This window comes from Gossypium hirsutum, chromosome D10 (assembly GCF_007990345.1).
Source record: "Gossypium hirsutum isolate 1008001.06 chromosome D10, Gossypium_hirsutum_v2.1, whole genome shotgun sequence".
Taxonomy (NCBI): Eukaryota; Viridiplantae; Streptophyta; class Magnoliopsida; order Malvales; family Malvaceae; genus Gossypium; species Gossypium hirsutum.
The window spans coordinates 6,451,242-6,476,637 of record NC_053446.1 but is presented as its reverse complement, the minus strand read 5'-3'; the positions used below and the strand labels follow the sequence as shown (position 1 = coordinate 6,476,637).

Below are 25,396 nucleotides of genomic sequence, written 5' to 3'. Positions count from 1 at the left end.
TGTTGACACCATTTTTGATGAAAACGGGGTCGACTTGGGTTTTGATGAAAACGAAAAAAAACGGGAGTCGCCACCAATCCTTTTTGGGGTGTGATTGGGTCACCTTGGAAAGAGGTTGTTTTTAATAAATAATTTGATCTTATTAAAACAACGGTTTTGGTCTACGAAATTTAGGAAACGGGTTCGGGAGTCGGTTACGTACGAGGAAGGGTTAGCACCCTCGTAACGCCCAGAAATTGGTACCTAGTTGATTATCTAATGTCTTGATGTCGAAAATTGAGAACTTGAAAGAATTAAAAAAATACGATCCTAGCATTAAAGTTTTGGAAAAAGAAGTATATTCCACGTTAATCGAGAAAGAGAATCATATCCAGTAAGTTAGAATACAATGTCTCAAACTCCCGATACGCGAATAAAAAATGCTTATTTAAAAGATATTTTAGCCATCTCGGATTTAAAATGAGATCACGACCAGTAAGTTAGGACGCGACTCTTTTTAAGATCCCGGGATCATTTAAAATTTGAGCTTGAAAAGATTCGTGCATTTAGATTTATCGAGAAAAACGAAACCCAGTAAGTTAGGGCACGATTTTCTCGATTCCAAACACGAAATGCTATTTTTTGAAAAAATAAATTTTGTTATATCGAGTAAAAATAAAGCACAAAATCATAGTGAAAGCAAATTACATTATTTATACATAGCAAGATCATAATGAACATGAAAATATAAAAACGATGCAAACAATAGCAATTAATTTGAACGATCAAATTTATAACATACAAAATAACACAATATAAAAAACGAATAAATTTAAATCATCCATTCAAAATAATGACAAAAATGAAATAAATAAATAGCAAATACAATTAAGTATAAAAAGATATATATAGACATGAGCTAAAATATGTGTATACATGAATTAATAAAATATATAAAGTATATTTTAATAAAATAAATTAATATACGTATATATAAAAACATGTACATATATATAGATGTTAAAACTAATGGAATACAAAATAAAGAAATACACATAAAAGTAAGTGTATACATATTGTAAAGTAAAAAAATATATATATGTACAAATTAAAGTTTTAAAATATGAAAATATACATATGTATACAAATAAATACGTTAATTTATATACATGTTAAAATATATTGAAAAGGTGTATATATGTGGATTTTAAAAATATATAAAAAATATATTTTAAACTATAAAGATTATATATAAATATGTATATATTTATAAGAATGAAAACATGTATATAGATCTATAGATATGTACATAAGTTATAAAATGTATGAAAATATATAAGTATATATATATTATAAGAATAATGCATGTATGTCATGCAAATATATGCATATATATATATACGTACCAAAGGTTTAAATAAAATAAATAAAAATAAATAGGAAGAAATAATAATAATAATGATAATAATAATAATAATAATAAACTCAATAATAAATAAAATGATAGGATTAAACTAAAAACAAAACAAAATACCAGGGGAGAAATCAAAATAAGATAAGGCCACAAGATCGATTTGCGATGCGCGCAGAAGAAGGGGGATCGATTGAGCAATTTTCCCCAACCTTATGCGCATGTGCTCCGCACTGGACTAAATCGAAACGCATAAAAAGCAAGTGGCCAAATTTAAAAATTTGAATGGGACCAGATCGCGCCATATTGCATGAGCGGAGGGACCGGATGTGCAAATAGTCCCTCCGAGCCTGAACGCGCGGATCTTAGACCCATTAAGGACGGGTTTTCGGGTCTTATAAAAATAACAGGAAAGAAAAAAAAAACTAAAACCTACATCGTTTTTTAAAAAAACAGAGACACCCTCTGGTTCTCTCTCTCTGCCACAGCCCCTAAACCCAGGCCACCGTCTCCGCCTCCAAGGCCAGTGGCCGGAGTTACGCGAGAACGGCCCATCTGCCTTCTCTTTTTGAAGCGTCCCCGAAGGCTAAGCCTTCTCAGCCACAAGACCAAAAGGAAGAGGGATGAGATGCCCCTTTCGGTTTGAATCCAACGACGGCGAGGGTGGGGCTCCGACGCTAGCCCGTCGAAGCAAAAGGTACTTCCTTTCCCTTTTAGTTCCGTTTGTTTTATTGAACAGTTGCAGAGAAAAAAAAGTAATAAATGAAGACTAAAGTGAATAAGAAACCAGAACAGAGAAAACGGGAGTCAACCTTTTTGATCTGTTTTTCTTCTTTTCAATTCGAAAATGCAGTGTTTCTTTTTTTTCTTTACAAAGATATTGCTTTTCTTTTATATCCCCTTTACATTGTGTTTTAGTTGCGTTCTTTGTATTATCTATTGTGTGCTCCGACTTCTCTGCCATTTTGCAGGTGTTGATGAGGCTAGGCACGGTGGGTGGCGATGGGACATGGCAGACGGCAGAGGGAGGGATGCGGCGCTAGGTTTGGCTAGTTGGGTCTTGTTTTGGGCTCCGGGTTAGGTTTAGGTGGGCCTTGGGTGTTTTATTCGGGTTGGTTTTGGGTAGCGGGCCACCGGGTAAATGGGCCTGCAACAGCTGCCCCTCTTTGCTCATTGTCGTGTAACGAGAATAGAGCAAAGACCAAGAAAGGCCAATTTTGCCCGGTCGCCTGTTTTGGACTTGTCGTGGTGCTTTTCTTCTAGCAGCTTCACTCTAGTCCACTGTGTCTTGTTGCTTCGATCTACTGCACTTCAGGGAGATCTGACTTGTAGCTTCAATCTTCTTTTGCAGCAACTTTATGGGGACGAGATTTGTGGTTTTATTCTATTCCACTGCATCTTCAGGGAAATAAGACCTGATGCGATCTACTCTGCTGTAACCTCAGAGAGATAAGATCCTTTATTTTAATCCGCTCCACTGTAACTTCAGGGAGATAGGATAGTGTCTTCGATCTGCTCCGCTGTAATCTCAGGGAGATAAGATCCTTTATTTTAATTCGCTCCACTGTAACTTCAGGGAGATAGGATTTCTGGCCTCGATCTGCTCCACTGTAACCTCAGGGAGATAAGATCTGAAATTTTTAGTCTGTTCCACTGTAATCTCAGGGAAATAAGACCTGGTGCGATCTGCTCTACTGTAACTTCAGAGAGATAAGATCCTTTAATCCGCTCCATTGTAACTTCAGGGAGATAGGATTACTATATTCAATCTGCTCCGCTGTACTCAGGGAGATAAGATCTGCAATTTTTTTTTTGGTCTGTTCCACCGTAACCTCAGGGGAGTAAGACCTTTTATAATGAACCTAATTATGCTTAATGATTAAGATGACATTATCAAAATGAAACAAATGCTCCTAACTAGATGTGTATGAATGACATGCAAAATGTCATGAAAACGATTCCTTAATGCTTAGGTCATCATCACACAAAAGCTTATTAAGGCTTTATCACTGACGCGCTACACCGCCTTCTTGCTCGGTTAGCATATCCAAAGAAACACTTAATCTGATTGCCCCCCACTGTGCACGTCAAAGTTCAATCCACTGGGACATAAAATTTGTACCATCAATCTCCCAATGTAACCCAAGGGTGGGAAGGTATGGCTTTTCTCAATCTTCTCCTATCGCAATTCAATGACATTGAACGTGAAACTCTTTGGTCCTTTACCTCATCCCCAAGGTGTCATACCAAATGCTCATGCACAAATGCAAAATTTTCTTCCCCTAGAAGACCTTTTCTTCTTGTCTGGTAAACATCGTTTTTTGGTTCATTGAAGCTTTGCCACCGACACGACATCTTGTCATTTTGTTCAATCAATGTTTAGACAACAAAATCTGAAAAGGTAGTCTTTAACTTAGACTCTTCCTTTTTAGATATTTCCCACCTTTAAAATTGGCGTGTTCTAAACAATAGTCCTGTTTCAGGTTCCTATATTATTTAGAACTTTTCAGAGTAATATGCAAAACTTCCTTTGTGAAGTTTTATTAGTCCATTAATCATTATTCCAATGCAACATGTTTGCAAAAGGTCATAACAATGGATAAAGAATAAAGTTGGTTCTGATCATAACCCAAATAAAACATCAAAGATGGCGGAAGAAAGGTAACAAAGAAGTGTATTGAGAATGTGTATTTTTACAAAAAGAAGGGAAGAAAGAATGTATTTTCAAGAATACACATAAGAACTAGGTGCCCCAGTTATCGCAGATTGAGTTTCTCTGTACAAACTTTCCGAAGACCCTTCTGAGTTTGTCAGGTGTTCAGGAGATCTGCAATACTCTGTCAATGCTTCAAGACGTTGCATATCTTTCTTGTTGGTTCAAGTAAAGGAAGATCATCATATCCCCCCCGATCAAAATTTGATCCGCTCAAGTCCTGATGTTCCAATCCTGCCCAATACTTGAGTCGCCCTTTTCGGGTTTTCGACTCAAGCCCTCTTTGGTCTCAAAGTGCCCTTTACGGGTTTTCACCTTAGCCTCTCCAAAGTCCTTTTTTTTTTTTTTTTTTTTAGGAAGCAAAGCGCCCTTCTCGGGTTTCACTTTGGTCCCCCTTCTTTCAAGTGAAGTATTTCTTGACGGAGTCTGCGTTTACAGGATTTGGTAAACTTTTGCCATCCATCTCGCATAGGATCAAAGCTCCCCCGGAAATGCCTTCTTTACAACATAAGGGCCTTCCCAATTTGGCATCCATTTTCCTCTAAAATCTTTTTGCATAGGAAGAATCTTTTTTAGTACCAAGTCTCCTTCACGAAATTCTCGGGGGCGAACCTTTTTATTATAGGCTCGCATCATTCGTTTCTGGTACATTTGCCCATGGTGAATAGCCCTTAGCCTCTTTTCCTCTATTAGGTTCAACTGATCGTACCGAGATTGGATCCAATCGGCTTCATCCAACTGTAGCTCAGATAACACCCGTAGAGAAGGGATTTCACTTCAATGGGTAATACTGCCTCCATTCCATAAACCAGAGAAAAAGGCGTTGCCCCAGTAGAAGTTCTAACAGATGTTCGATAGGCAAGGAGAGCAAATGATAATTTCTCTGCCAATCCTTGTAGGTTTCAGTCATTTTCCCCACAATCCTTTTAATGTTTTTATTGGCCGCCTCCACTGCACCATTCATTTTTGGACGATACGGTGATGAGTTATGATGCTTGATTTTAAATTTGCCACAAACTTCAGCTATTGTGCTATTATTCAAGTTCATCGCATTGTCAGATATGATCCTCTCAGGCATTCCATATCGACAAATAATCTCCTTCTTCAAGAATTTGCTAACTACTGCTTTCGTGACATTTGCATATGAAGCAGCCTCCACCCACTTGGTAAAGTAATCAATTACTACGAAGATGAAGCGATGCCCATTAGAAGCCTTTGGTGATATTGGCCCAATAACATCCATACCCCACATGGAAAACGGCCAAGGAGAGGTCATGACGTGAAGAGGTGAAGGGGGCGCGTGTATTTTGTCTCCGTAAATCTGGCATTTGTGGCACTTCCTGGCATGATCAATACAATCTCCTTCCATGGTGGGCCAATAGTACCCAAATCTCATGATCTGTCTGGCCATCGTGAAACCACTGGCGTGCGTCCCACAAATACCCTCATGGACTTCTTCCAAAATTTTCTTGGCTTCCACAGCATCCACACATCTTAACAGTACTTGATCCTTCCTTCTTTTATATAACACTTCTCCATCTAAGACATATTCAATGGCTATCTTTCTCAGAGTCCTTTTGTCATTCTCTGTCGCTTGATCAGGGTATTCCTGATTCTTCACATATTGTAGGATACTCTGATACCAAGGACAATCATCTTTCCTTCCTCCTCAATATTGCAGCAATTAGCCGGGGTCTCAGAGATACTCATCTGAACAGGCCTCATTGCCTCAAGTCTATTCACCTGAATCATCGAAGCTAGAGTAGCTAATGCATCAGCCATTTGGTTTTCCTCCCGTGGGAGGTAATAGAAGGTGATATCGTCAAACTCCTCAGCCAATTCAAGAACTAGTTTTCTATAACCGATTAGCTTAGGATCTCTAGTCTCCCACTCCCCTTTGAGTTGGTATATCACCAACGCTGAATCCCCGTATACTCTCAATACTTTGATGTTCCGTTCAATGGCTGCACGAATGCCCATAATACATGCTTCATATTCTGCCATGTTATTTGTACAATCGAAGTCCAACTTGCTAGCAACAGGATAATGATCTCCACTTGGGGATACCAAAACTGCCCCAACTCCATTACCCGTAGCATTTGAAGCTCCATCAAAATTTAGCTTCCATACATGATCCATTTGAGGATTTTCTTCAGTATTTGCCACATACATCAAGTCCTCGTTTGGAAAATCGAAGTTCAAAGATTCATAGTCCTCCAAGGCTCTACTAGCTAGGAAATCGGCTATTGCACTTCCCTTTATGGCCTTCTGACTGACATATACTATATCAAATTCTGAGAGCAAGATCTGCCATCTAGCCATTCTCCCGTTCAAAGCAGTCGATTCCATCATATACTTTAAAGGATCTAACTTTGAAATCAGCCAAGTCGTGTGATACAACATATACTGCCTCAGTCTTCGGGTCGCCCAGATTAGAGCACAACACAACTTCTCAATTGATGAGTACCTCATTTCGCAATCGGTAAATTTCTTACTGAGGTAGTATATTGCCCTTTCTTTCTTTCCCGTCTCATCATGTTGGCCCAATACGCATCCCATGGAATTCTCCAACACTGTTAGATACAATATCAATGGCCTATCTGGACTTGGAGGTGATAAGACTGGGGTATTAGCCAAGTACTGCTTTATCTTATCGAAAGCATTCTGACACTCTTCATCCCATTCACCCGGATTATGTTTCTTTAAGAGCCGGAATACTGGATCACATTTCTCTGTCAGTTGTGAGATGAACCGAGCAATGTAATTCAGCCTCCCTAGGAAACCTCGAACCTCCTTCTGAGTGCGCGGGGGAGGTAAATCTCGTATTGCTTTTACTTTGTCTGGGTCAACCTCGATCCCCTTTTTGCTAACTATGAAGCCTAATAACTTCCCTGATCTGGCTCCAAACGTGCATTTGGCCGGGTTAAGCTTGAGCTGGAATTTCTTTAATCTCAAAAATAACCTTTTCAAGACCTGAACATGCTCTTCTTCCGTTCTAGACTTCGCGATCATATCGTCAACATAGACTTCGATCTCCTTGTGCATCATGTCGTGAAACAAAGTCACCATAGCTCTTTGATACGTTGCTCCCGCATTCTTCAATCCGAAGGGCATTACCTTGTAACAGAATGTTCCCCATAAGGTAATGAATGTGGTTTTTCTCATGTCTCCAGGATGCATCTTTATCTGATTGTATCCAGAGAAACCGTCCATGAAAGAAAACAATGAATAGCCTGCCGTGTTATCTACCAAAGTATCAATGTGAGGCAGTGGAAAGTTGTCCTTTGGACTAGCCTTGTTCAAATCCCTATAATCCACACACATTCGTACCTTTCCATCTTTTTTGGGAACGGGGACGATGTTGGCTACCCAATCGAATACTTGACCTCTTGTAAGAATCCCGCGTCGAATTGTCTTTTGACTTCTTCCCTTATTTTCAACACAATGTCAGGTCTCATTCTCCTGAGCTTCTGTTGAACGGGTTTACAATCCTCCTTTATGGGCAGACGATGCACCACAATGTTAGTGCTTAGCCCAGGCATATCTTGGTACGACCACGCGAAAACATCCTTGAATTCTCGTAGCAAATTAATGAGGTCTTGCCTTGTCTTTGCGGTGATTTCAGTTCCAATCTTCACCTCCTTTCCATCCTCTAGGCTCACTATTTCTAATGATTCCCTATGAGGTAGGATATGCTTATCCTCTTGTTCCACCATTCTTAACAAGTCCGGAGATGCATCATAATCTTCGTCATTTTCAAAGTCGCAGGATTCCTCTAAACACACTTCTTGCTCAAAAATAGGCTCCGCGTTCGAGGCAGCGTCACTCATGTCATTGATATCTGAAGACCTATGAGGGCATATCAAAAATATACCAGGAATATAAATTTATGAACATGTTTGTGCAAAAGAATTACAAATGAAAGAATTATTTGTAAGACAATCAACCAAATGAAAAATATAAAAGGAAAAAAAAGACTGGTTGAGATGAACGTAGACACGTATTTCATTAAAATAATGATATTTAGGCCCAATGCCTATTTCACAAAAGATTTCATATCGTTCCTAGGCCAACAAACAACAGGAATGTTTTGAGCATTACTCTGAATAAGCCCTAAAGACTACAGGGATTTCTTCAGCAGTCCAATTGTTTAGCTCGCTTCCAGGCTCATAAGGGCAGATCTCCAACAAAGCCCTCCTTTCCGTTGCTTCTATGGCGTTGGTATAAACATCTTCCAACATTCCTCCCATGCCGCTACCGGACACTCCATATTCAGAATGAATAAATCCTCCCGATACAAAAGATGTAGATATGTGGGGAAAGGTTAAAGGCTCACACTTAGCTTCATGTCCATTCAAACGCGCCCTCCTTCTCTCTTGTCTCTTCTCTATTTCTTTCTTCTTCTGCTTCATGTCTGGCTTGTACCCTAAACCAAATCTATCAAACTTTTCCTTCGGCATTGGTGCCTCAATCCTTCCCTGAAGATATTTTCCCAATCCTTTCCCGGGTAAGGCTCCTCTTCCTACCATCAACCGCAATCCCATCTCAGTGGTCCTGGATATTTTCGGTACTGGAATTCTATTTCCCTGCAATAAACATCGCGTTCACGAATTCTAACGACCGAAAAGAACATTCTAGTGCCTCGTCGTTGATGTCCACATAAGGTGCATCGCTAGTCATCATTGCGATAATATCCTCCTCTGCATCTATCGTTACCAACCGATCCTCCGATACCAACTTCACCTTCTGATGTAATGATGAAGGTACTGCCCCTGCTGAGTGTATCCACGGTCTCCCCAATAGACAGTTGTAGGAGGGTTTAATATCCATTACCAAGAAATCCACCTCATAAGTGACTGGGCCAATCCTTAATGGCACCTCAATTCTCCCCATAACCTCCTTTTTTGTTCCATCAAATGCCCTTACTATGCTCTGGCATGCTTTCATGTGCGAACTGTCTATTGGTAATCGACTAAGAGTGGACAAAGGCAATACATTTAGTGCAGATCCATTATCAACCAAGGCCCCCGGGAGTGTGTACCCTTTGCATCGGACAGTAACGTGCAGGGCTTTAGTAGAGCCTCTTCCTCCGGATGGTATTTCATCATCATTGAAGAAGATAAAATTGTCAGCACCAATATTGTTGATCAACCGATCCAACTTGTTTACCGAAATATCGTCAGCCACATATGTTTCGTTTAGCACCTTAAGAGTGCATTCCGATGTACTTCTGAGTTTAAGAGTAAAGCTAATACCGAAATGCGGGCTGGCTGTTTGTGCAGTTGCTCCACAACACTGTATTCGATGTGTTTCAAAAACTTCAAAAACTCCTTCGCCTCTTCTTCTTTTATTGGTTCATTTACCAATGGTTCAACTTCTACTGCTTCCCTTTCCTCTGTTCTTTCTTCCAATTCTCTTCCCTGGACGACTCTGCTTGAGCGTCATATTTTTTCCCTTGCGCGTGTAAAAAACTGTTTCCTGATTTCTTTCTGCTTCTTTTCCCAAAACGGTCACATTACACCCGTAATTCCACGGCACCATTTTGTTATCCCTATAAGAGAAATTTGATGGTTTCTGGATTACAATTTTCGGTGTTACCTGAGCCCTAACCTCATTACCCTTAGGGCGTGAGATAATGACCACAGGATGATTTATTTTTGGAGCCTTTGTTCCCAACTCTGTCGCGCATATGCTCCTCATTTCTTTCACATCTTCATAAAACCTCATCTCCTTGTTATCCATCATGCTTTGAACCAAGGCCTTGAATCCTTCACATTCTTGGATTCCATGCCCTGTTTCATGGTGAAATTCACAATAATTTCCCATCTCATGCCCTTTCTCAGGATCTGAAATAACCAAACCTCTTTTCGCCATTTCTTTCCAGACCCATTTCAATGGAGTTTTTACTTCAGCAATGTCAGTCTTGACTTCTTCTCCCGTACCTTCGCTAACCATATTCACCCCCTTATCTGCGTGATTAGGTAACGGATTCTTTGCGTTAGGTGAGTCGTCAAGTTTGACAACACCTAAATTGATAAGTCCTCTACTACCTTCTTGAAGGCAGTACAATTTTCTATCGAGTGCCCAGAAATTCCGCATGATAATCACATTGCGCGTTCGTATCATACCATTTTGGATACGGGGGTTGTAGAGGACTCAAGTAACGAGGAGCAACAACATGTGCATCGAATAAAGTCTGATACAACTCCTTGTATGACATCGGGATTGGCGTGAATTGGGGCTTTTCAGTAGTTTGCCTAGCTCCCGACTCTTGTCTTGATGATCCCTGTTGATTAGCAACCACTTTCTTTGGCTGATTCACGGTAATTGACCTACCATAAGTATTCACATTATTCACTTCATTTTCTCTTTTCCTCGGGGGTGCCCTCCTATTATTTTCTCCTCCATCTATTTTTCCACTTTTAATGGCATGCTCAATCATTTCACCATTCATGATTATATCTGAGAAATTTCTTGAAGCGCTTCCTAACATGTGAGTGATGAACGGGGCTTTCAAAGTATTAATAAAAAGCGTCGTCATCTCCTTTTCCAAAAGCGGTGGTTGCACCTGAACCGCCACCTCTCGCCACCTCTGCGCATATTGTCTGAAGCTTTCGTTCGATTTTTTCTCTAAATTTTGCAGAGTTATCCTATCAGGCATCATTTCTGAGACATGATTGTATTGTCTCAAGAAAGCCTGTGCTAAATCCCTCCAAGTAGCAATTTTAGCTCGGCTCAGCTGATTGTACCACTTTGACGCCGCTCCCGTAAGACTTTCCTGAAAGCAATGTATTAATAATTGATCATTATTAATATGCCCCGTCATTCTTCTACAAAACATAGTAATATGGGATCCTGGGCAACTAGTCCCGTTGTATTTCTCGAATTCCGGCATCTTAAATTTGTAAGGGAGCACCAAGTCCGGAACCAAGCTCAGATCCTTTGCATCTGTTCCATAGCTTTCGATGCTTTCTATTGCCCTAAACTTCTCTTCTATCCATTTCCATTTCTCCTCAAATTGTTTTGGAAATTCCTCCTTCGCCTTGTCCTTTTCAACCATCTCGTCTAGATCTGGGACTGCAATATTATTCGGGCTATCACCAGGATTAAAGCCCGCTCCGGGTTGAAAATTCGTTGGGATTGAAGCATCGCCTTGAAACTGCTGGGGTCTAACCGACACAGAGGGTCTCCGCGAATGTAGCTCGGTCTGTACTTGCGCATGTGGAGGCGTGAAACCTGGAGGATAAAGTGGTTCACCATTGTTTTCTTCTTCACTAACAATCACAGGACCTTTACCCTTATCTACTCCCTTCAATAATTGCGTCATCTTAGCCACCAGATCATTTTGGGACTCCTCCATCTTTTGCACCATGTCACGCTGAATCTTTTCTATTTGCTCTTTCATTTGCGCCTGCAACTGGTCTTGCATTTCTTTCTGAAGTCGCTCTAGCTTCTCCAACCTTTGGTCCATAATTTTTGCCTTAGCTCGGGTGCCGTAACTTTGTTGGTTTTCCAGGTTAACTGAAATGATTTTATTCAATTAGGTTTTTTTTTAATGGTCATTAATGCATATGATGTGATGCAATGCATGAAAAGAATGCAAAGAAAAAGAGGCACTGATTCTAATTCAACTTCATTAGAAAACTTTACTAGATAAAGAGCTTCTTTACATAAAATAGACTACATATACGGCTTTGCCCTCACGCTCAAAGCCTTAACCTTTCTAAGAAGCCAAGCTAATTCTCGGCCCCTGTCCGACTCTGACTCATACTTCAAACTTAATAGATCAGCCTGAACTGCTAGAGTCTGCAGATGATCAGCTACTTCGCGCACTTGAGCCACCGCCTCTCCCATAATATAATCTCTTTCTCTAATCTGCTCTTGAGACCGACGGAATTGTCTTTGCCACTGCTCATTATTTTCTTCCAGAAGCTCTATCCGGATTTCACTATTCTGCAATGCATTCTCTAGCTCTCCTATTTGTCCTTTTAATTCTTCAATTTTGTCTAAGCTCGCCCTTAATTCAACCGTAGCATTACGATTACAGTACTGGTGAAGCGATCTTTCTAGTTCAGTTATCCGGACCTTCAACTCCGTCTTCTCATCTTGGCAAGCTAGTAGACTCTTTCCCAAGGCGACTTCTCGAGCCCGAGTATCCTGAAATTTCTTTTCCCATTGATTAGCTCTCGTCTTTTCCTCCTGAATTTCTTGTCGCCACTGTTCTGGCGTTTTACCCAAGCCAGCAGTTCTTACCGACCTGCGCAACTTCTTGTAATCTGTCTTCAGGCTGTCTAAATCTTCTTCTGCTTTGTTCTTTCCTTTTCTCAATTTATCGGCCTCTAATCTTTGAATGTCCACATCCAGTCCTAGCTGCATTTTTTCTTCCTCTAGTCGTTCTATCTTCTTCCCCAGTTCTAAACTCCTTTTTTCAAATTCTTGTTTGATGATTTCCATCTCAGAAGGCAAAACTTGCAAGCGTTCCTCTAAAGATCGAGCAGTTTCTGAATTTGACGCCGGGATGTTGTCGTTGATCCTTTGATCACGCCACTGACCATACTCGGGGGTAATTGTCGGACCCACGGCTAAGATCTTCATTCGACGAGTCTGGTTCCAGGCACTAGATATTTCTCGAACCTTCTTCTTGTAATTGTCCTCCCTATAGGAAAAATCACTATAAGCCAACCCCTGCGTTGCTGGTATGAATTGCCGTGATCTATACTGTCTTGATACGAGTAGAGGAGCATATCCGATAGCTCCCCATATCCCGAGCAGCGGAACCCAGTCAAAATCTCCACATCGGTACAATATCTCATCGGGAATTAACCAAGGAGCCCTCCATTCAATATCTTCATCCTGGAGATTCTGGAGTATCTCTATCCATTTTCCTTCTGAAATATCATCCCGTCTTGGCGTGGCCACCAATTCTCCTAGAGGGGAGTAGTTATCAGAGAATACCCGATAGGAGACCTTTTCGACCTTCCAGAAGTGGCTATGGAACCATGCCAATAAGAGCTGCGCGCATCCAATAAACCTCCCCTCCCCCGCTTTTCGACACGCATTCAGGGATCTAAAAGTTTCAGCAAGTATTGCCGGAACCGGTGTCACCCCTTTACTAAGCCGATCAAACAAATCAGATACAGCCTCGTCTATGTGTCCTAAAGCTTTGGGGAAAACCACTAGTCCATAGATACCTAAAGCGAAGACATCGACCCTTTTCTTCAAGTCAGGATGTACAAGCACCAAATCTCGCAAACTTTTCCAAGGAACACATTTACTGTCGCCTTTCTGTTGGATCCGGGCAGCGACCCACTGCTCGCTCATCCCAGTGATGTTCATTAATTTCTTTAACAACGGAGAGACACAAGCAGCTCTGGAATAAGCCTTGTCGACTTGAATCTTTGGGCACCGAAGCAAGGTCGTATACTCCTCCACAGTGGGCGTCAAATCTACCTTTCCAAAAGTGAAACAACTGTAGGCAGGATTCCAAAACTGAGCGAGGGCTCGGAATAAATACTTGTCCACTTTGACACTAAGCAGATAAGGTAGGTCACCGTAGTTACAATAGAACAGCTGCTTGGCCTCGACATCCCATTGATCCCAGACTTCTTTCATTTCTCGAAGGTCATTCTGGATTACACTGATACGGGTAAAATCCCACAATTCTGACACGTACCCTTCGGTAAGACTATCGCCTTTCTCCCGTTGTGTCGTTTCAGCCCATATTCGCACAGCCGCATTATCCTCTACTTTATCAACAAACCCCTTTTCCATGATAAGCTTTCTACTGAGAAACTGAATGTAAATCGACACCTCTTTTAGAATGAAGATGCCATGCAATCACAAACAAAGTAAATTAGCATTAAACACAGAATAAGATTTAAAATAAGCGACAAATAAATACAACACTCATTTAGGTAAGCACTAAAAATTGGAGTAGCTCTACTTAGGTCAGTTCCTATGGCTCATTACATGTGGTTTGGCTCTAAAGTTGGGTACCTGAACCAGCAGATTCCTCGATCCTCACCCATTATAGGCTCATACGGACCAAGTTCGATTCAGGGGGATACATTTCCCTATGGCCATGCGGAGATGAAAATCTCACGAAGACATAGGTACAGATGTATCCCGGAAGCGATTCACTATCCCATGCGGAGGTGAAAACCTCACGAAGGCGTAGTTTCTCACTCCCACTTAAAAAGGTGTGGCCAACGGTCATGCAATGCAATGCAGAAAGATATAAAAATTTAAAATACAAAACCTGATGAAAACTATAACTCAAAACAAATGAAATGCAATGAGAGGATCGTATATTTAAACCAAATTTTCAACTTTCGACAAAAAGACAAGAAATAATCAACTCATGGCTTGACTCTCTTATTTAAATTCCCCAGTGGAGTCGCCAAGCTGTTGACACCATTTTTGATGAAAACGGGGTCGACTTGGGTTTTGATGAAAACGAAAAAAACGGGAGTCGCCACCAATCCTTTTTGGGGTGTGATTGGGTCACCTTGGAAAGAGGTTGTTTTTAATAAATAATTTGATCTTATTAAAACAACGGTTTTGGTCTACGAAATTTAGGAAACGGGTTCGGGAGTCGGTTACGTACGAGGAAGGGTTAGCACCCTCGTAACGCCCAGAAATTGGTACCTAGTTGATTATCTAATGTCTTGATGTCGAAAATTGAGAACTTGAAAGAATTAAAAAAATACGATCCTAGCATTAAAGTTTTGGAAAAAGAAGTATATTTCACGTTAATCGAGAAAGAGAATCATATCCAGTAAGTTAGAATACAATGTCTCAAACTCCCGATACGCGAATAAAAAATGCTTATTTAAAAGATATTTTAGCCATCTCGGATTTAAAATGAGATCACGACCAGTAAGTTAGGACGCGACTCTTTTTAAGATCCCGGGATCATTTAAAATTTGAGCTTGAAAAGATTCGTGCATTTAGATTTATCGAGAAAAACGAAACCCAGTAAGTTAGGGCACGATTTTCTCGATTCCAAACACGAAATGCTATTTTTTGAAAAAATAAATTTTGTTATATCGAGTAAAAATAAAGCACAAAATCATAGTGAAAGCAAATTACATTATTTATGCATAGCAAGATCATAATGAACATGAAAATATAAAAACGATGCAAACAATAGCAATTAATTTGAACGATCAAATTTATAACATACAAAATAACACAATATAAAAACGAATAAATTTAAATCATCCATTCAAAATAATGACAAAAATGAAATAAATAAGTAGCAAACACAATTAAGTATAAAAAGATATATATAGACATGAGCTAAAATATGTGTATACATGAATTAATGAAATATATAAAGTATATTTTAATAAAATAAATTAATATACGTATATATAAAAACATGTACATATATGTAGATGTATAAAACTAATGGAATACGAAAATAAAGAAATACATATAAAAAGTAAGTGTATACATATTGTAAAGTAAAAGAAAAAAATATATATGTACAAATTAAAGTTTTAAAATATGAAAATATACATATGTATACAAATAAATACGTTAATTTATATACATGTTGAAAATATATTGAAAAGGTGTATGTATGTGGATTTTAAAAATATATAAAAAGTATATTTTAAACTATAAAGATTATATATAAATTGTATATATTTATAAGAATGAAAACATGTATATAATCTATAGATATGTACATAAGTTATAAAATGTATGAAAATATATAAGTATATATATATTATAAGAATAATGCATGTATGTCATGCAAATATATGCATATATATATATATATATACGTACCAAAGGTTTAAATAAAATAAATAAAAATAATAGGAAGAAATAATAATAATAATGATAATAATAATAATAATAATAAACTCAATAATAAATAAAATGATGGATTAAACTAAAACAAAATAAAATACCAGGGGAGAAATCAAAATAAGATAAGGCCACAAGATCGATTTGCGATGCGCGCAGAAGAAGGGGGATCGATTGAGCAATTTTCCCAACCTTATGCGCATGTGCTCCGCACTGGACTAAATCGAAACGCATGAAAAGCAAGCGGCCAAATTTAAAAATTTGAATGGGACCAGATCGCGCCATATTGCATGAGCGGAGGGACCGGATGTGCAAATAGTCCCTCCGAGCCTGAACGCGCGGATCTTGGACCCATTAAGGACGGGTTTTCGGGTCTTATTAAAAATAACAGGAAAGAAAAAAAAAAAAACTAAAACCTACATCGTTTTTAAAAAACAGAGACACCCTCTGGTTCTCTCTCTCTGCCACAGCCCCTAAACCCAGGCCACCGTCTCCGCCTCCAAGGCCAGTGGCCGGAGTTACGCGAGAACGGCCCATTGCCTTCTCTTTTTGAAGCGTCCCCGAAGGCTAAGCCTTCTCAGCCACAAGATCAAAAGGAAGAGGGATGAGATGCCCCTTTCGGTTTGAATCCAACGACGGCGAGGGTGGGGCTCCGACGCTAGCCCGTCGAAGCAAAAGGTACTTCCTTTCCCTTTTAGTTCCGTTTGTTTTATTGAACAGTTGCAGAGAAAAAAGAGTAATAAATGAAGACTAAAGTGAATAAGAAACCAGAACAGAGCAAAACGGGAGTCAACCTTTTTGATCTCTTTTTCTTCTTTTCAATTCGAAAATGCAGTGTTTTTTTACAAAGATATTGCTTTTCTTTTATATCCCCTTTACATTGTATTTTAGTTGCGTTCTTTGTATTATCCATTGTGTGCTCCGACTTTCTCTGCCATTTTGCAGGTGTTGATGAGGCTAGGCACGGTGGGTGGCGATGGGACCTGGCAGACGGCAGAGGGAGGGATGCGGCGCTAGGTTTGGCTAGTTGGGTCTTGTTTTGGGCTCCGGGTTAGGTTTAGGTAGGCCTTGGGTGTTTTATTCGGGTTGGTTTTGGGTAGCGGGCCACCGGGTAAATGGGCCTGCAACATTTACATAAGGTAAAGTTCATGGAAGTAGTATAATACTGTGCCTCGTCTGATTTTTCCTTGTGCCTTGTCATCTAGTCCTGGAGCTTTATGGAAATATTTTCTGTTCTATTGTGAACAGAGTTGTCGCTCTGTTCTTCAAAATTCGTTAATAGCTTCTCTTATTTCTCTATTTTGTTGCTATATGGAACTTAGTTGGAGAACTTGTTACTTTTATGTATCTTGGCTGCAGGTATTGCTTATAAAGCATCCTCAATCAAGCCAGTCACATAATGGTGTCTTCATGCAGCAGGTTTTTTAAAAAATATATATATATACATTACCTAATACTCTTCTGGTTTTGCATTTGTTTATATGCCAATGTATCTTTTGGAATATTCTCGAGGACACTGAAGAATGTTGGACACAACTTTTATACACCCTTTCTCAGTCTCTTCGATCACCTGGTTCCAGGTAGTTTTCTTCTTTGTTGCTTACATCACTATTATTATTATAATGACTGTGTTATCTTGCATAGTTCTTTTGGTACTACAACACTTTACTGGCATGTATCTTCTTATTTTATTAACCAACATCAATGTAGAAAAATATTACTAATATCTTTTTTTCTCTTTACAGTGCAAATGTTGATACTGTAAAGGACCTTTTTGGTATTGAACTTGCAAGCAGGTAGATATCTACAGATTTGATTATTTTGTCTTTATTTTTGTTTAATGATGACAGTATCAAGTAACATGGTTTATATATGCCAGCGTCATGTTCTGCAACTGTTGAATGATTGTTAGTGCCAGTCATTCAAGAAATACAGATAAAAAGAAACCACCTGTACGCTAAGAGGAGAAAATATAAAGACGATCAAATTTCAACCGAGACTAGACTAGTATAACCTGAATATTCCTCGTCTTTTCATGCCTACATCAAAATAGTTATGCAGTTTCTAAGTGCTGTGAACTTTAGGATTGTTCTGTTCTTTATTTTGTTTATGTTACTCCTGGGACAATTATCTACCTAATATTTGGCCAGTTTGTCTATATGTACCTAGTTTTTGTATAATCTAGCAATGCTGTAACACCCCTAACCCAAGTCTGTAGTTGGAATAGGGTTACGGAGTATTACCGGAGTTTACAAAACAAATTAGACAGAAATTTCAAATATTTCACATCACACAATATACATGTTAGAAACCAATTAAAATTGAACATATTGTCCCTTATACGAGCCCTCGAGGCCCAAAATACACATTAGAAACAAATTGGGACTAAATCAGAACTCTGAAAATTTTTCGAAAACATTTAATATTTTCAACATTGCAGGGGTCACACGGTCGTGTCTAAGGCTGTGTAACTCACTGACTTGCATTCTTTTAAAAGATACAGGAGATACGGCCATGTTACCTGTCTCTACCCGTGTGGACGAAAATAGGCTATTTTACAAGCCACATTTCTCACCCAATTTGGTGTCAACCTACAATCAACATTACGTGTATCAACAAGCCGTACTTAGGCATCCAAAACAAGCCAAAATAAGTGTATTCATGCATTCAATATATTCATATGTATAACTAACTTATATGCATTTTTGTACCCAAGGTTTACCAAGCTAATTTGCTTTATTTCAAATCATTTCACTTACCTACCAAAATATACCATTTGGTGCCAAAATGTATTTCAAATACTAACATATTTAGATATATATATACCTTACATATTAAAGTATCTTTTTATGATAAATTCATCACATTCCAAATCACATGTATAAAATGCACATTTAGCTAACATTTTACTTTTCACCATAGAACCATAAACCAAACTATACATCCACCATATAAGACAAATATGCACAAATCAAAATGTGCCAAAGCACAAGCCGAATAAGTGACTAATCTCAACAAAATACATATAGGCCAACATTAACCGGGTTATCTATACATGCCATTATAACCAAAATCAAAACATCCGAAAGTACCAATAGAAATGATGGATAGTGTGATGTATCTCCGACAAGCTTTTAACCCGATCAAGCTTCTGATAATCTGGAAAGTAAAGGAAAACAACTACGTAAGCAATGAATGCTTAGTAAGCTCGTATAAACTTTAATCATATCAATTCATTTCAAAAATAAAGTTTATACATATCAAGAATTATCCAATATTGATACCGTAATACTCGTGAAGTTATATTCAATAACTCACAAGGTGAATAAATCCATAGCATCACTTATACATATTATTCCTAACATAAAGGATTTTAAACAACTTTAACTCTTCCAAATTTCTTTATTTTCATTTGCATTTCTTTACTTTCCACACTCATTCCATATGCATAACATACCAGTCATAAACATATCATTCAACCATAGCCACAAGCTAATGCATTTAAGCATAGTTTTTTTTTTAATTAATCACTTGATAAGTCATTTCATAAGAAATTGTATAACTTAAACCTTACCACTCTTTCATGAGGACTAGCATATTTTCACTTGAGTACTTACCCTTTCAATGCATAAATAAACATATTACCATTCAACCAATAGCTTGGCACTTGCCTAAGCATCAAACAACAACACTTATTAGTGTACTTGAACATATTTCATATAAATTCAACATTAATAAACTTATTTTCTCAACATGTCACACTTGAGTTTATTACTCATCTCAACTAATTTAATTTCCTTATATCAACATATCAAAGATATTCACTTATGTACATGTCATGATACATATCATCCTTTTTCTGTTTCTTCATATACATATACCATCCATTTCAATATATCAATATATCATGTACTATCATTTCTACATATTTCATGTATATACCAGTATTAGTTTGTATCGAACTCATATCGTCTTGTAATAGAACATTGCCCATTAAACCATCAGAATATCGTTGGATACACGGGTAGTACACACGAAGTGTACAAATCTGTAATCCGTCAATTCATATACAGGTATGCCCATACGAGCATGTAATCAGGAAGCTCTTCCGAGCCATGTAACGGGAAGCTCATGTGAGCTGTATAACAGGAAGCTCTTGCGAGCCAATTATCTGGAAGCTTATACGAGCCATAAACAGGAAGCTCATGCGAGCCAAATATCGAGAAGCTCATGAGAGCCATATATTGGAAAGCTCGTGATAGCCATATAATGGGAAGCTCAAGAGAGCCATTAATCGATAAGCTCATGAGATCCAAGTGTTGGGAAGCTCGTGAGAGCCAAGTATCGGGAAGCTCGTGAGAACCAAATATCGGAACGCTCATAAGAGCTGTGGTGGGTCCGCAACACATGCAGGATCACAATCAATCGGGAACCCTTAATGACATGTCATTTGTATCCATCGATTTTCTAAGGTTCAAACGAGTCTCGTTATTTGTCGGATATGTGATTAATAATATTCATGGCAAACATACAAATCACACATAATAATATTCAATTTAAAACATATAAATGTACAATTTAGTTACACGAACTTAACTGGCTAAATTGCAGAAATACTAAAGTTCAAGGGCATTTTGGTAATTTTATATTTGCCTCGATTTTTCACCCGATTTTGATCTAAATTAATAATTTCATTCAATATATTAATTTAAACAATAAAACAATTTCATTTCATGTAATTTGGTTATTTTTGACATTTTTATAAAATTACCCCTAAAGTTTTACTTTTATTCAATTTAGTCCATGAACCCAAAACATGCAAATTAACCATTTTTAATACAAATCCAAGCTAGTTGAATATTAGTGACATTCAATACAGTTCATTTTTGTAATAATTTCACAACAAACCCTTGTATTTTTATTATTTCAACAATTTAATCCTAAAATCAATATTTAACAAAATCACTTTATAAAATCATCATACAATATAATCAAAGCTCTAAATCCATGTTATTCATCAAAAACATATAATATTTATCAATGAAAACTTCCAAAATTTTTAATACAATAAAAAACTAAGGTAAGGTTTAGTTGGATCTAATTGTAACAATTTTAAAAACATAAAAATTACAAGAAACGGGTAAGAATTGAACTCACATGAAGCAAATATGCAAAACCAGCTGAAGGAGCTCTCTTAGGGTCTGTTTGAACTGAAAATATGCCGCCTCAACTTTTCATTTAGGCATAATTGCTATTTAGGTCTTTCTTTATTTATTACTCATGCTATTTAATCACTTAATTATTATAATTAGCAAGTTTTGCACCTTTTTCAATTTAGTCATTTTTAATTAATTAACTATCAAAACGTTAAAATTTTTCAAAGAAACTTTAATACCGGCTTATTAACACTCCATAAATATTTATAAAAATATTTACGGCTCGATTTATGGAAACGAGGTCTCGATACCTCATTTTCTAAAACCACTTGACCTAATAAATTATTATAAAATACAAATTATCAATTCAAAAACTTTTTTTTAAATCGATATTTGACTCGTAAATATTAAATAATAAAATTTACGAGTTTACTCGCTAGATTTGGTAGTCTCGAATCACTGTTTCCGACATCATTGAAAATCGAGCTATTACAAATGCATTGTACAATTCACAAATTTTCTTCTGCACATTTCTATCTTATGTGTACTTGACAATTTACCCTTTTGTATTATGAACCTCTGTGCAACCACTAGGATTCATTGCCAAGAGAGCAGTGAAGAAATTTTGAGACAGAATCAATTTATTCTCTAAAATGCCATATTTCGCAGGAAGTGAACCATTTGCACGAAGGTCTAAAACATGTAAGTTATATCAACTATCTTCTTCCCTATTCTATATATGATTAAGTATATTGATTCCTGCATGCAATGTTTTTCTTTTGATAGTCTCACTTGTCAACTTTGTGCCCAAATTTTGGGACGGATATTATGTTCAATGCTCTTGCTGCTGATTGGATTTCTAATCTGCATTGGTTTAGCTTTTTAAAATTAATAATAATAATAAAACAAATAACAAATTTACAATATTGGAATTATTTAACCTTTCTCCAGTGAGGGGTTTATCCTAGCCGCTTTGCCATGCATGTCAAACTACAAATCAATTTTAGTTTCTTTTATTGTTCACCCTTTAATAGCTTCATCATTAATGAGATGAAGAAAATTGTTCTTAATCCATTGATAGTGCCATAGTGGACATGATTAATAAGGCCTTTATAATTAGGGTTTGAAATCAGAATTGGAAAAAGCTTCTCCTGCCCTGGGGCACAGTGCAATTACTTCAAGGAGTCCCAGATTAATGGTTTGCCAAGGTAATGGCTTCTTTATTGTCCTCTCTCTCTCTCTCTCTCTCTCTATATATATATATATACACACATATTCATATTTTGTACTTTTGTACCATAGTCTGCTAAAATATCATGTGGCATTTCTTTCACTGATGTAGATGCCATTTTCTGTTTTGATGTTTCATAACTTCCATGTTTCCACCCATCTTTTTGAAGAGAAAATTGTTTGACAACTCCTTTGTTTTTGTATGAATTCTGAAGGTACTTGACTATTCAGTTCGTGCGTTTTTTTCTGGAAGAGGGAGTCGAATCAAAAGGCTAAGATATTGCATGCATGTTTTCACAAATAATTAATTATTTTTGTTTAACCAGCTGGGGATGACTTAGTAAAGGCTAAAAAAATTGAGACCCTTATTATATCTAAGTTCTAGAAAAAGCACCTGCACTACATGGCAGGTCTACTATTATAAAATATATATAAAAAATCTTTTTTGATTTAATATTAGAAAGTACTGTTCATGCTGTTATGATATCGTTTCTTTTCTGTAAAGTGTTTACAAATGTGTATCTTCAAAAATTCAAGCAGTTAATAGAAAAATATTAACACCTCAATTCAACTCAGAGAGTATAAATATATTTCTTTGTGTTACTAAGTTTTAATCTCTTATTATATGTTATATGCAATTATTGGTAGTTTTGTGACGCTTATAATATGTTTTTTTAATAACTTTGAAATAGATGAACATACCTTTAGACACCTCACACCTTTAATCTTATCGTGGGACACTTATTAAATGATGTCTTTCCCTTTTTCAGAAAGTGGATTATCCACTGGAGTTGGATGTTTATGATTTGTGTTCAGATGAACTTCGCAAACTATTGGAAGGTCCTCGCCAGGTAGTCATTTTTGCCTTATCTGGATGAAATTCTGAATTTCAATTTTGCAATCATTGACCAACTTTCACTTGGTATGCAACTTTTAGCTTCTGAGGGATGATGAAGGTAAAAAGCTTGGTTTGAAAGCTAATGAGAAGAGCTCTGGCTCAAAAGATGGTGATGCCAAGATGACTGATGCAGAGGTGTGAGATCACATGATTTAGCTATAAGCGCAAACACAAATGTCAGTCCTTCATAGTTGTGCTTGAATGGTTCTTTTTATCTTATGCATGCAGGGGTCATCAAATGCAGGTGGAGAATCATCTGCTACTACATCTCAGGAAGGTAAAAGACTCTTTATGACCTGATCTTTTGTCTGCCTGACCTGTCTGTGTTTGCGGTTTACTCCCTGGTCCAGATGCTTATATATGCTACGATGAAAATAGATTTCCTCTTTTACTTAGTATCTGATGATTAAATTTGAGATTATTTGAGTTTCTAAAGCCCATTTTACAGGGCAATTTCCTTAATAGGGAAGCTCTTGAATAACTACTTTGAAATTGTGCACCATAGCTATTCTCTGTAAAGATACAATTATATTCCTCCAATAATAAATGAGATACTTTAGAAAATAGTTGACAGACTGACTTCTCACTTTGTTTTTTTAGCGGTTCCTCTGACAAGGAAACAAGTTTAACTGGGATTTATGATTTGGTTGCTGTGCTGACCCACAAATGGTCAGTTTTCTGGAAATAGTTTTATTGGGACTCTATTTCTATGCCATTTGGTTTATGTATTTATGGTTGTACTATATGTAATAATTGTCCCTAATCACAGGGAAGTGGATTGAATTTGATGACGATAAGCCTATTCCACAGCAGGAGGAAGACATCGTTAAACTGTCTGGAGGAGGTAATCTCGACCTGACTTTAATAAAATCCTAACCTGCCGTGCTTATTAGCCAACAAGTACTGCTGTTCTTTTATTTTGAATTGACAATTCATTTCATCGACTCACTCATGTGTTGTTCTTTTAACTGGGATCTTTTTTCCTCCTCCTGTTTTCGGTTTTAGGTGCACACATCTGCGTGTATAAGGCTCGTACTGTTTCAATGTACCTTTTATACATCATCATCATCATCACTTGCATTCGGTGTGCTTTAAACTGATTGAATTTTAGAAACAATATAGTGGTATTTCCTTCTTAGATGATTCAAGAAGAGCCTAAAATGTTTGTTGGTTAACACTGCATGCCACTTCAAGCTTATGAAACATTTGTTTTCAAAGTTGTAGGCTGAAATATAACGTTCGGTGACGATTGGTGCGGGGCCTCTGATTTTTGTGAGAATTTGTTATAATGTTTCAACTCTTTGACCGCTGTGATCCAATTAGCGACTTGACTCAGATTTAAATGATTATAAATACAAAGTTAAAACAGTATCACTAGTAACAAAATTCACCCTCCTTTGTGTGCTACCAAGCAATTTTCGAGCTGGTGGGAAGAAGATGGGGAAATTATCAAGTCCAGGATTAGTATAGAAGTATGATAAACTTGAGGGACTATTATGAGAATATTTCATTTTATAAATTTGAGCATGTATATGGAAGTTGAGAGTAAGAAATGACTTGAATGCCATTTTGAAATTATAGTTAAAAATAATGATATTTTTAAATAAAAAATTATTTTATTTTTATAACAAAATGCCATGTGGATTGGACTTATTTTGCTAAATAATGTTGCATTGGATAATACAAAAACTAGTACATCTCCCAAAAATGATTCACTTTTTAATTTTTTTAAAGTTTTAATAACTAAAATAATAAAATAATGTAACTTAATATTTCAAGAAAACAACCTATTAAAATATAATTTTAAAATGAACGGGACATAACTGGTTGCTGAAAAAGCCCTCCCATTCCATAAGCCATTTTGTGCCGTTTCGGCGAAAAAGAAAAAAACAATCTCCAACTTTTCATTTTAATTGTTAACATTTCAATGGTTCCATTTGCATATCTGAGAATTTATTTTTTTAATTTTTTTTAAAAATATTTTATTAAATTCAGCAAATCATTAACATTATGTTTGGTTGGATGGAACCAGCTACACGTTCAGGTACTTATAACATTTGTTTGGTCCATTGTAACTAAATATTATGGTATTACTGTTTAAGGCTCTATTTTGTGTGAATGTTTGAACAGTATTTAGAGCAACCCCCTTTCTAAACTTTCAAAATCCCCTCTCTTCTCTTTTTTGGTAT

At 37.2% G+C, this 25,396-nt stretch overlaps 1 protein-coding gene across 1 annotated transcript in view; it reads left to right on the top strand.

Moving 5' to 3' along the window:
* LOC107915674 (ubiquitin carboxyl-terminal hydrolase 6) overlaps positions 1 to 24,768 on the top strand; it is a 34,565-nt gene extending 9,797 nt beyond the window's left edge. The window contains 15 exon segments of the mRNA XM_041103216.1: positions 17,283 to 17,342; positions 17,436 to 17,503; positions 17,669 to 17,719; positions 21,674 to 21,699; positions 21,702 to 21,781; positions 22,200 to 22,248; positions 22,251 to 22,287; positions 22,525 to 22,549; positions 22,551 to 22,595; positions 23,080 to 23,160; positions 23,247 to 23,342; positions 23,436 to 23,487; positions 23,810 to 23,926; positions 23,977 to 24,051; positions 24,213 to 24,768. Of these exon segments, the coding sequence (XP_040959150.1) occupies positions 17,283 to 17,342; positions 17,436 to 17,503; positions 17,669 to 17,719; positions 21,674 to 21,699; positions 21,702 to 21,781; positions 22,200 to 22,248; positions 22,251 to 22,287; positions 22,525 to 22,549; positions 22,551 to 22,595; positions 23,080 to 23,160; positions 23,247 to 23,342; positions 23,436 to 23,487; positions 23,810 to 23,926; positions 23,977 to 24,051; positions 24,213 to 24,307 (957 nt within the window). The 3' untranslated portion in view covers positions 24,308 to 24,768.
* The last annotated feature ends 628 nt before the right edge of the window (positions 24,769 to 25,396 follow it).